Source organism: Sceloporus undulatus, unplaced genomic scaffold, assembly GCF_019175285.1.
Source record: "Sceloporus undulatus isolate JIND9_A2432 ecotype Alabama unplaced genomic scaffold, SceUnd_v1.1 scaffold_16, whole genome shotgun sequence".
NCBI lineage: Eukaryota > Metazoa > Chordata > Lepidosauria > Squamata > Phrynosomatidae > Sceloporus > Sceloporus undulatus.
Window position 1 is genome coordinate 723652 of NW_024802938.1, and position 12770 is coordinate 736421.

General features: G+C 39.6%; 1 protein-coding gene across 6 annotated transcripts in view; it reads left to right on the forward strand.

Annotated features, from left to right (window-relative positions):
• LOC121917360 (probable arginine--tRNA ligase, mitochondrial) overlaps positions 1–12770 on the forward strand; it is a 33974-nt gene that overhangs the window by 19479 nt on the left and 1725 nt on the right. For all 6 annotated transcript variants that reach the window (XM_042443260.1, XM_042443259.1, XM_042443261.1 and 3 more), the window contains 6 exons: positions 329–453; positions 2651–2718; positions 2818–2927; positions 4738–4836; positions 7521–7595; positions 10387–10450. In XM_042443260.1, the coding sequence (XP_042299194.1) occupies positions 329–453; positions 2651–2718; positions 2818–2927; positions 4738–4836; positions 7521–7595; positions 10387–10450 (541 nt within the window). The remainder of the gene's footprint in view (positions 1–328; positions 454–2650; positions 2719–2817; positions 2928–4737; positions 4837–7520; positions 7596–10386; positions 10451–12770) is intronic.

Below are 12770 nucleotides of genomic sequence, written 5' to 3' on the forward strand. Positions count from 1 at the left end.
ATATAGAGCCATTCTCTCTGAACCAGAATGGCATTTGCTCATTTTTTTGAAACTAAATCTGAGCTCAGAGAGACATTTGTTTGCAATTATTGTAGAGCCATTCTCTCTGAACCAGAATGGCATTTGCTCATTTTTTGAAACTAAATCTGAGCTCAGAGAGACATTTGTTTACAATTATTGTAGAGCCATTCTCTCTGAACCAGAATGGCATTTGCTCATTTTTTGAAACTAAATCTGAGCTCAGAGAGACATTTGTTTGCAATTATTGTAGTTTAGGTACAATGATATAATATTGATGTGCAAGAATAGCATCCCCTGTTTGTTACAGGTGCCAGCATTTGCCCTTTGGGAGAGTTCAGGGGATGAAGACTCGAAAAGGAGAGGTGGTTTTCCTGGAAGATGTTTTGGATGAAGCTTGCTCCATGATGTTAGAAAAAAGTGCTTCTGCCAAAAGTTAGCTGCTCAATCATTCTTTAAGTTAATGCTTATACTTATGGTGATTCCTGGCCATAGCACTTTTCTCCCAGAACCTTGAAAGAGCGGCTCTTCCCTTTTGAGTATGGCCACTTGGAACTTAAATCTGTTTCTCCCTTCCTGTGGATCATGGTTAAAGCTACGCTGTCAGGATCTGCCCATTCCCTATGGTTCAGTAAACCAATCTTCAGTATTTGAATAGCAAAACTTTATTTCAGTAACCAAAGATGTTAACAGTTTGACTTCTGTAGAGAGAACTACCATAATCCCCAGTTACAAGCATATAGTAGTAATGTACAGCCCCCCAATATGTTTGTGGACTTTTCTCCTTAGTTCATAAACCAAAACATTTTCACATACACTCTATCTCATCTCCCACTCCTCACAACACATCTCTCTTTCAGCTTCCCAAGAGGCAACCTTGGCGAAAGTCAGTACCAACACCCTCACCGACACATCTGTTCATTATACAGCCAGGGAATGTTTTTCCCTTGTACAAATACCACAGATCCCATCATACTTCAACCTCAAGCCCCTCGTACCTGTTTCATCAGGTTATTAGTATTGCCTAAACATAAATATAATCATATCCAGTAATTCTATTAAAAATATAAATATAAACAGTAACATAACTGAAAAAATACAAATATTAAACCACTTTTATGGCAGGATCTGCCAGAATCCTGTCACACACTTACATTTGCTCTTTTTGCTTGACAAAAAATATGTACTCACCCAAAACCATCCATTTCCACTAAAAAATCCAAATTTAAGCCATCTTTCAAGTAATTCCTTTCTTTTCCTATCAGGCAATGACAACCCATCCATCAATGGAATTATTTCCCTGCCTAACTTGCTCTTGAATTCCAATCTGCTCTGATTGCTCTTTTTGATTGGTTCTTTTGGAAACAGATGTTTTATTGCTGTTTGGCTATTTCTCATCTTATTCTTTTTATCTCTGTTTGTCTGTTTTTATTGCTGTCCATCTCATCAGATTTTGATTGGATGTTTCAGTTTACATTTCACCCACTGCACCTGGCTTCTTTTAAAAGGGCGTGTTTATGTGCATGCACTTACACACATACATATAAATAAACCCTATCCTAGAAATAAAACATTTCTTTTTAACAGAGGGAAATCCCACGTATGCCTGGTTCATTGAAGTCTGTGGAATTTACTCACAGGAGCCTAGAACTGAAGCATTGATGGTAACAGCCTGTGACCCATCTGTGGTGTGATTGGGCAACAGTTGAGGTTGAAGACCACATTGCGCTCCCATGAGACCTCTGTTGTACCACCATTGTGAAACTTTTTAAATTATCTTTTTAAAAAAATCTAAATATTTCCCCCATGCTTCCTCTGTATGTATGGTGGGGGACTTTTCCACTACATTTTAGGCACCCAAGAAGCCTTTTTAACCAGTAAGAAAACTGGAAGTTCACTTTTTGCAAGGGCCTGAAAATCACCTTGGGAGCTACATAGGGCCTGCAAGCCCTATGAACTACAATGTTCCTACAAGCCAATCGCTGACATTTAAAGAGCTTCTTAACAGCATTAAAGTCAATGGCCATTATTCTATATCAGCTACTTAGTGAAATATTTACTACTACTATTATTATTATTATTATTATTATTATTATTATTATTATTGTTGTTACATTTATTTATATCCCACCCTTCTCCCAGGACTAGGACTCAGGGCAGCTTACAACATTAAAAAAACCACCATATCCCGTTACCTAGATACACTCATCTGTAACTGTTCCATATTCACAATCATTAGTTAGTCACGATAATGACACTATTGCCATGATTGTAACTCCCCCACAACCTATTTTACTAGGCATTAGCTGCATGGGGAGAAGGAAGTTCTGCTGGCGACTGGAGCATGAGCAAATGACATTTCCATCAGGTTTGGGGAAAGCCAGGCCAGGGAAAGCAGCTGCTGACGTAGAATACTTGGGAACTTGATAGGGAAAGTATGGATTTAATGTATCCTTGTAGTTAAAAAATGAGGAGTAGTACTTCCACACCAGTAGCATAGATCTAGATTCACCACTTTAGAAACAAGAGCTTAGAACCTGTCCAAGCTAATAGCATCTGTTCTCTTATCAGCTGCTTGCTTTCCTTTTACGGAGAGATAACAAGGTTGTTTTTCTTCCCTTAATCTGCTCAGCAACCAAAGAACTTGACAATCCTCTTGAGACTGCTGAAAGGATTGGGCTTGCAGCACTTATCATTCAGGTCTGTTCATGCTGTCATTTTGTTGTTTTCCCTTTTGCAATAAAATCTAGTGATGCTGTGAAAGGGTCTGCATAATGCTTCTATAATCTATGACTTCAGGACTTCAAGGGCCTCTTATCATCTGATTACAAGTTTAACTGGGATCGTGTTCTCCAAAGCCAAGGCGACACTGGCGTTTTCCTGCAATACACTCATGCCAGGCTGTACAGGTAAGTGGTGTAATGAAGAGCAGTTTTTTCCCCCTGAATTTGGCTTAGAGTAGTTTGAAATGAAAATGATTGTGGAGAATGTGTTTGCATACAGCCATTTCAAATGGAGCCTTTTTTTGTTGATCAGGTGTACTTAAATTATGAGAGACCATAAAAAACAAGCAAATGGTCCCATTTTGGTTAAAATTCAACCCATTTTTAGGGAAATTAATTTCTGTGCATTTAATGGGACCTCTACTTTCACTTGTGCTTTTCCACATGCTGTCCCCAAATTTGTTGCAAAGAGCCCACACCTCTGGTGGACATTTGGGGATGTCCAAAGAGTTTCAGTGAGAGGAGTGAGAATCTGTTCCACCAAGGTGTAGAATGACATAGGTAATAGAATAATAAAATAGAGTGATGCACATTCCTATTCTAATCAGAATGTTCTGTCCTGTAACTATGCCAATGATGGTGGTTGTGACAGGAGGAAAAGGGCTGGCAGTTACTCAGTTATTAGTTTCTTGGTAAACACAGGTTGTGAAGTTGTGCTGTAGAGCTGGACGAAGGTGTCTCACTGTTTGAAGCAAAAGAGAAGCTGACCACCTTCCATTCCATGTACAGGAAGCTTTCTGCAATTTCCATAACTAGTGATGGTTTGGTATCATTCATCACACCTGAAGACAGCAGGCCAATCTAGGAAACGACTATATGCTGTATGGGCACTCACACAGGGGAGTAGATGGGAGGCTTGCCAGGCATAGTCAGCAGGCTGCCATCACTATGCTCCACCATTTGCAATCTGAGGCAGTTACTTCATTCTGTCTAATGGCAGGGCCAGCCTTATTTCCCTGTATGTGCTCAGGATAAGGAAAGGCAGTTATTGATAGGTAATTGGACAACTTTCCTTTTTCAGAACAATTGCTTTCAAGGTTCTAGGTAAGCGCGTTCTCTGTTGATACCTGGCAGTGCCCTTCAGCACAGTTCAGATTTCATCATAGGAACTTGCTCACATGAGTGTACATGCAGCAGATTTTATTGCTGTCAGTATTATTATTATTATTATTATACTTTATTTATATAACACTGTAGATTTATTAATGGTTTGGTCAGTTACAGATATTAACAGTTTGTCTTTCACAAAAAAATATTAAGAGTTTCATGTCTGCTGACATCTGTTTAAAATCTGTTTCCTAAAATTATACTGACTTCCACAAAGATAAAAATGCCATCATCATAAAGTTCTAAACATTTGCCAGAATTCATCAACCCCTTCCGCTTATCAGCTTCTTGTGCCAAAGAGTAATACCCTCTCCATTCTTTCCTATGCCACAGTGTATGCCATTTTGGAAACTAAGGAGAATTTTTGAAGCAACATGATGTGGCTGAGGGAGAGAGCATTTGTTGTTCCAATTAAAATAAAAAATCTTAGTCTGCTAGGTCAAACTACTACTTTGATTCCTGTTTACTCTTCATGAATCATGGTGTTAGGTTTCAGGGTGCTGTTGGTGCTCTATGCCAATGGAACTATGCCAGCAGTGACCATGATGACAGGACAAAAATGGGTGTGCAGCAGCCATGAAGGAAATGGCAACAACGAAATGGTGTTGGCAGATATATCAACCTTTTTTTGACGCCAGTGAAGCATTCTGAAAAAAGTGCTGCCACTAGAATTAATTCACCAACAGAATTCCAGCCACAGTCTGCTTAACTGCACTATGTGAAATGAGATGAAAAAGTTTATTTACTTAAAATGTGGTGTGGCATTAATGATGGGTGCCATGATTTTTTTAATGGCTTTTGATACATTTTTCTTCCCCTCTTCTCACAGTTTAGAAGAGATGTGTGGAACAGTTAATCGGGTGTCTCACATTAACATGGCATGTTTACAAGATCCACCTGCTGTTTCCTTAATTCAGCATCTTCTCAGGTATTTGAGGTTTACATCACAGTCCTTTACTTACCTACCTTTCTTGAACAAGTAAATGTGCATAATATTCAGATTTTAGTAATCTTTCTGTCCAGAAAAATTCCATAAAGTTTGAAAACAAGGTGTACAGGCAGTATGTTCCTTGTGTTAAAGGATAATTAGGCTCCTCAAAGCACAAATCTGCTTTCAAGCAAGTTACATGATCTTTACATGGTTTGTTTTAAAGCACAAATACTTGCATATGCTTCTTCTGCACCAATGAGTTCTGGTGGTGGCATAGTGTAGCTTGCCACGGCTGCTATGGGTAGAATTCTCTCAAGACCTATACAGGTTTCCCAACCCTGATTTAAGGCAGCAGCTGAGTCAGAGACTGTGGAGCAGTCCATATTCCATTGAAATCAAGTTTTATTATCATGCCTGTCAAACAAAGCATTATTCTGAATACAGATCCTGACAGCTGTTTTGCTAGTCTTTACATTCATGATATGTAGTTCAATCCTGTGAGTATTTACGTGCAAGTACATTTTACTGTGCTTAATGACCTCCAGCAGCTATATTTTGGAACATTAGCTGAGAATGTATAAAGCAAAGTCTGCAATAAATTAGAAGTGTTAAGGTAAGTGCTTTGAATCACAACTGAATGTAGCAAAACAGTTTTGAGTAAGGTTAGGCAATGTAAAGGGACATGGTAGCTCAGTGGTTAAGATGCTGACTCTGACGACTGCAAGATTGGCAGGTTGGCAGTTCAAAGCCCCAGTGACGTGGGATGAAGTTTGCTCCCATTACTAATCCCAGCTTCTGCCAACCTAGCAGTTTGAAAGCATGTAAAAGTGCAAATACAGTGAGCCTGCGCCATACACGGGCTCGTTATAGGTGGCTTTCAGCTTATGCTGAAGCCACCTAGGAAATGGGAGAATGCATGTCACGCACGCAAGGCCACACAATGAGCATGAGCCCCATTATTTCCAATGGGGCTCACGAATGGCCCGTGCGGCCGTGGGGCGAGTGCGAGCCCCATTGGGTATAATGGGGCTTGAGCATATGCGCATTTTGCTTTATGTGGGATCCTCGTGTAAAGCAAGGGCCCACTGTAGAGAAATAGGTACTAATTCAGTGAGAAGGTAACAGTTTTCTGTTCAGTCAAGCTGGCCATATGATCACAGAGTTGTCTTTGACAATGCTGGCTCTTTGGCTTAGTTATGGAGATGAGCACCACCCCCTACAGTAAGACATGACTACACAATCTTGTCAAGGGAAAACCTTTACCTTTAGGCAATGTACACTGCAACCCTGTCCAGTCTTAGGTGGGAATATGTCCTTCTGAAGTCATTGGCACTTAGAGAAGCTTTCGTGTATAAGATTGTATTGATAGACCTCTATTGCCATTAGCCAAAATACAGGACTTCATTTGAGGGATGTTTCACTCCTAAAACATCTTCCCTTCTAACAGCATACTTAGTGGTCCTATGCCAAACAATATAAATGTTTAGAATAGAACCTGGAAATCCAGGTTCAAATCTTCATAAAGACAAGTAATTCACTCTCTCTCAAGCTGACCTACCTTATAAGATGTTGGGAGGATCAAGTGGAAAGAACTGTCTATACTGCCTTGAACTCACTGGAGGAAAGGCATCATATACATATGTAAAGGCAGAGGTTTCAGTGTGCTGCCAATATTTCCCAGTTATGCAGGAAATTATGATTGTACTCTTTAACTTTGAAAACCCCTCATAGAAATAGAATGTCACAAATAGTTAAAAACCTTGAGAGTGATAAAAGCAGTTCTGCTTTAGAATTAGCATGCCCTGAGGAGGCACAGAGGAAAGACAGAATAGTAATTCAGATACTGTGATTGAAGAGAGCACGTGAGAGTGGAAGCTTAAGCCACTGACTGTCCCGTGGGAAACATGGGCCAGAATCCTGTTGATGTCATATACATGTGTTAAGTTCCATTATGGAAGCAGCTGGACATTTGTCAGAGGTGCAACATTCCCATTCAGCCCCCAGGTTTGAAAAGCAAAACTATGCATGCAGTGCCAATATGCTTGCACATTTTTGACTGAGGGATATCTGTCTGCCCCTATGAATTTGCCAGTAGTACGCCTTCAGTTACACAACATTGCCATTCAGCAGAAGGGTCATGTGACTCAACTGACACAGAGTCAACTCTATTGTAATAGCTTAAACAGGAAAGGACTACCACAAATATGATCAAATTCCAGAGTGTTAAAAATGTTTTAAAATCATTTTAAATCACCCCTTGCTCAAAAGTACTGCTTCGTCAAATCTGCTTTGCAGAACCCTCACCACCACCGTCATGGAAGTCAGCAGTTGGATGGGGCATTCTGTTGCCAGCATTTTCAGTTCCCGTTGACATTAGATACAACTTCCAAAACAGAAATATGAGGCAGGGTTCTTTTCCTAATGTGTTGCATGGTTTGCATATAGCAGATGCTAAGTAGTAGTTAGTAAACATCCCCCCACCCCCAAAATTCTTGTGAAAGATTTTGGTATAATCATCCTAAATCCAAATGGCAACTGCATTCAGCAGTCAATTCTATAATAGTTAAGCAAGAATAAAACTGCTAAATCTTGCAACACACAGCTACCCAGGGAATGCCTTTAATTTGGCCAAAGTCTTCTGATTTTGAAACTGTATAAACTATCAATCTTTCTCTTTTCAGATATGATGAGATTCTTCATCAGTCTTCGCAAGATCTTCAGCCTAAGCATATTGTTAACTATCTCTTTAAACTCAGGTAAGAGAGAGAAACATGTTCACTATTGAATAGGATTAGAATTCAGGATCAATAACAAGTCATTGGGAAGAATTAAATGCAGCGAGCCCATTCAAAACCAGAGGAAGAGCTGGAGCTTGATTAGAGCACCTTCTTCATAAATCTACAGCCAGAATCTTAATTCTTGTTATTTGGAGTGATTTATTTTGTATCTTGATAATGTGAAAAATTATACCATGTCAGGTCAAAGAGATATACATTCTCTGAATGACTTGTGAAATCCTTGAAATGTCCTGTCTTTTAAGTGTTTACTCCCGAGACATAATGAGCTGACATATTGTTCCTGGGAACATTGTACAGTGGTGCCTCGGGTTACGAAATTAATTCGTTCCGCGGCCGCTTTCGTAACCCGAAAAGCCTTCGTAAGCCGAAAACCCATAGGGGAAAAGCCGCGATTTCGTGTGAAATAGCGCCGAAAAGCACCAAAAAATTTTTCGTAACCCGAAAAAACATTCGTAACCCGGAACAATTATTTCCTATGGGATTTTTTCGTATCCCGGAAATTTCGTAACCTGGGTATTTCGTATCCCGAGGAACCACTGTATGTGCTCAACGAGAAAAACCAGTCAGTTTTCATGGTCTGTTACATCCATCATCTGATTTTGACAAAGTCATGTTGCCTGCGGGCTTCTTGTAACGTGATCTTACTCCAGTGACTGAGTCCAACAGCACATAGTGTCAATATAACCAAAATGTTCATGATCTTTAGAACTAATTAAACTTTATTTGATATATAAGCTTGTAGAAACTGTTCTCTTTTGATATTGTACTGCATGGGTGGGCAACTGTGGAAGGCAGGGGGAAAAACTATTGGTATTTTGCACATTGACCCCTAGGGGTATTTTGGGGGACTTCCTAGACTGTTTTAGGTCCTGAACAAGCCTTTTATTAATAACAGGAAGTGAGTGAGAATCACTTCCTGTTGTGAACAGAAAATGTCTCATGTTCCTAGCAGGCAAAAGAACCTTTTCCAAAACTTTCATAAAATGTTGTTTTGACCCGTGTGGCCCAGGGGGTCTTCCAAATGTGGTGGAAATGGCCTCCATAGTCGTAGAGGTCATTTGCGGGCATTGTGAAGAAAAGGGAAAAAAAGTAACCTGGGAGGCCCTGAGGTTACAAAAAACATTACTGCGGGCTACATGTGGCCCATGGGCCTCTCTTTGCCCACCCATGTGGTAAAGGTATTAGAAGGCTGTTAATGTACAACCTTAATAAATATAGATATAACAGGAAACTGACCACCTAGCCTTTTCCAGGCCATTCCTTCTCTTTCTGGTTTTATTTCTGTTTCCCCAAAAATAGTTCCACTATTCGGAACTGTTTTGTAATGCAATCTTATCCACATCGGGATTCCCCCATTAAACTTTTCATATTTCTACCAACCCCATGGTTTCTCCAAGTTTGTTAATACTTCCCTTTTGCAAATGGCAATTCCTCTTGCTAAACTAAACTAAAATAAGGCCATTAATTCAGTGAAATTTACCTATGTGTTGACTCAAAAGGCAACAATCACACAAAGGATCTACATTGATTGGGACTAACCAACAGGATTTAGCTCTAGATAATCATAGTTTGCCCTGCACAAAATGTATGCAAAATAAATATTTTTTTAAAAATGAGTGGAATGAAGAGACAGGTTAATACTGTTTTTTAATCTGGGCAATTTTTAAGCCCAAATGTCTCTCAGTGCAGCAACAAAATTTATTCATAGGTTTTTGTGGGTTTTTCAGGCTATGTGGCTATGTTCTAGAATAATTTATTCCTGATGTTTCACCAACATCTGTGGCTGGCATCTTCAGGGAATGCTGGCATAGAAGAGAGTTGGAGTCCTGATTTTGTTATTTTTCAGGACTGGTAGCCAAACTTTGTTCATTTTAAGGGTTTCTTCTTTCTGGTTTAAATTATCCAGATGTTTATGGATTTCAATGGCTTCCCTGTGCACTCTGACCTGATAGTTGTTCATGGTTCAAAATTTCAGTGTTATCAAACAGTATTTTATGCCCAGGATGGTTTATAACGTGTTCTGCTACTGCTGATTTTTCCAGCTAACACAGTCTGCAGTGTCTCTCATGTTTCTTGAGAATTTATTAAGGATGGCCTGTTGTATAAGAAACATCCTTTTGGGACTTTGTGATGTCATAAAGCAACTTAGGTTTGCACAATTTAAAACTTTGGTGCTGTGCAATGATTCTATTCCCAGGAAGGGAACATTGTCATAGCTGTGCACAAATGGACCAAGCAATATGGCTATTGTGCAACAGCCATGGTGTGCCACAGTATGGCACTTGTGGGACAGTTGCTCCTGTGACTGGACTGAAGTTTCTATCAGCGTTAGCCAACATAAATGATAGTGAAAAATCAAGGAAGTTACCATCCAATGTTTGGAGAGCCACATACTTTGTCACTTCCATAGCATATCAAGATTCTTTGGGGCCACAAAGCAGTCTTTGTAAAGAGATGGTGGGAGCAATGGTTTTGGAGTCAGTTTCCTCATGTAACACTTTTCTGCCAATTCAGAAAGAAACCCTTCAATAGACATGCTTTCCAGAAGCTGAAAAATCCACTAGCTTTGGATCTTAGCCAATGGGGCTAATCAGCTCATTGGTAGCTGCTATGTTTTCTAGAATTATTCTACTAGATCTTGAACATATTTAATTGGCAGCAAATGCCACTGAATTTGGTGGAGGAATTACTCCCTAGTTCATCCACTCAGGACTGTAACGCCTTAAAGACTTGGCATTTCTCTTTTCAGCCATTTAACAGCTGCAGCTCATAAAAGACTCCATGTGAAAGGCAGCATTCCGGAACTAGCAGAGGTAATGTAAATAATCACCACGGGAATATCATTGATCACATGAGAAAAAAGTTTTGGATACAACATTTGGAACCCGTTAAGAAGGTGTGGTATAAAATAAAGAAATTAAAATACTTTGTTTAGTTTTTTAAAAGCAAAGGAGTAATATAATAGGATAAGTTGCTTTAACTCTGCACTGACAAGTCTGGATACTGTTCCTTCAAAAATTCCTGTAGAACTGTGAACATCAGTTCATATTAAACTGCCACAAAATAAATCTCACAGTTACCTAGCTTTTTCATTTTAATGGGAAGTCTTTTTCATTTAGATTCAACTTAATCTTTCTTGGCCTGAGAAAAGATAGTGAGCAATGTCGACTTTCTCAGCACATGGTGATTTTCTTTTCAAAACCCCATTCTTGCAATAGTGCTTATACTATAAACTTATGAACAACAGTTCATAAACTAAATTAAAGGTAGAGTTAAAATGCAGGAAGTCAAAAGCTACATTATGTTTGGTTCTTTGGTGGTATTTTTGAAATTCTTTATCAAAGTAGAGAAAACATAGTTTAGGATAACAGTTGTTCTGCCAGTGGAACTGCTTCTTTCATCCTAGCAGAACTTGGAGTGGAGTCTCTTCTGTATATTTAATAGGCCTTAAAACCTGCTTTTCTGGACCATTTCCAGAGCAGTAAGTGGCCACTATGGAGAGCAGTAAGACAAAAGGGAAGGAAAGAATGTCCTATCATGATAGCTGCCAGACACTAGTATAAAATAGACATGAAAACACTATGTTTAGAAATGAAATTAAAATACTATGTACAGCCCTCCTACTGTTGTTGAACTGCAGTTACTAACAGCAAAATCGGGTTGTGGCTTCTTTCATTGAGTATCTCTGTTTGTAATGCAGCCTTTTCCTACTCCTTCTACTTTGCTGAGCATTATCCTTTCTAATGAGTTTTGTCCTATCGTCATATGTCCAAAGTATGATAGCCTCTGACTGGCCTCAAGGGAACATATAATCCCTTGCTTTGGCAGAACTGCAACAGGGGTAAACCCATTCACAGATGGCTTCTTACCCTTAGCTAGAATAAACCTTCATTGCAGATTCTCCAACGTGCCATTTACACTAGTCAAACAAGAAGGTGGACAGTTCTTCTCAGTAGGTCCCTGTACACCTTCAAAATTTGCTCTGAAGAGTTGGGGTCACCACCTAGCAGTTTTCAGAGAAGCAGTGACTGGAGGATAAAAAAGAAAACTTTGTGAGTGGAAATCTACTCATTCCACGGGCATTCCTAGAGAATGAGTGAGAGCGAGCTTTAGGCCCCATTCCGACTCACCTATTTGCGCTGGATGGAATTGGGCAGATTCGGTCCCTCCCCCCCCCCCCCCCCCGAATCCATCCAGAATCAAGTGCCCACTAGTAATTTACCTCAATCGGGGTAATTTAACCCTGAATGCCATTGCAGCTCTTGCAGAGAGTTCACATTTGCGGAACCGGTTTAAAATGAAGGTGCCTTTGCTGTCAATCAAATTCAGTTCCGCTTTCGTCAAGGTGACATTTCCTACAGCAACTGGGCAATCGGAAGTGTGCTTTCCCCCTCCTTTAAAAAAAACAACAGGTGGCAGTATTCACATACAGTCGGCCCTTCTTATACACGGATTTTTTATATACGGATTTAAGCATACACGGTTTGAAAATGTTCCAAAAAAGTATAAATTTACCTTGATGTTCCATTTTTTATTAGGGACACCATTTTGCTATGCCATTATACTTAATGGGACTTGAGCATACACGGATTTTGTTATACACGGGGGATCATGGAACCAAACCCCAGCGTATAACAAGGATCCACTGTATTTTGTCAAATTTATAACCTCCATGTGTGTGTGTGTATTTGGGTCACTACAGATTATGGATCTTCCCCTGCCTCCGTTTTCAACCCCAAAATGCAATCTAATGCAATCTCTGCATCCTCCCTCCTTGCGACCTCAGAATCCCTCATACACATACAATAATTATTATTATTATTAATTCCTCACCCCAAATGGCATCTCTGCATCCTTTGCTTTCCCTCAACCACCCCAGATTTCCTTACAGACACATAAAGTAGCAAAAGCATTCTGTATCAATTTGCCAAATTGAAAGAGAAACATTTGTAACATTCGCATATAAAAATAATTTAGAAAAAAGTCTATTGCAGGGATAGGCAACCCTTTTGAGCCGAGGGCCGGGTTGCTGTCCCTCAGACAACTGGGGGGACCGAAGCCAAAAAAATAAATAATTAAATAATTTTAAAAGAAATTAAATAAATAAATAAACCGAGACAAATGTAGGACAAA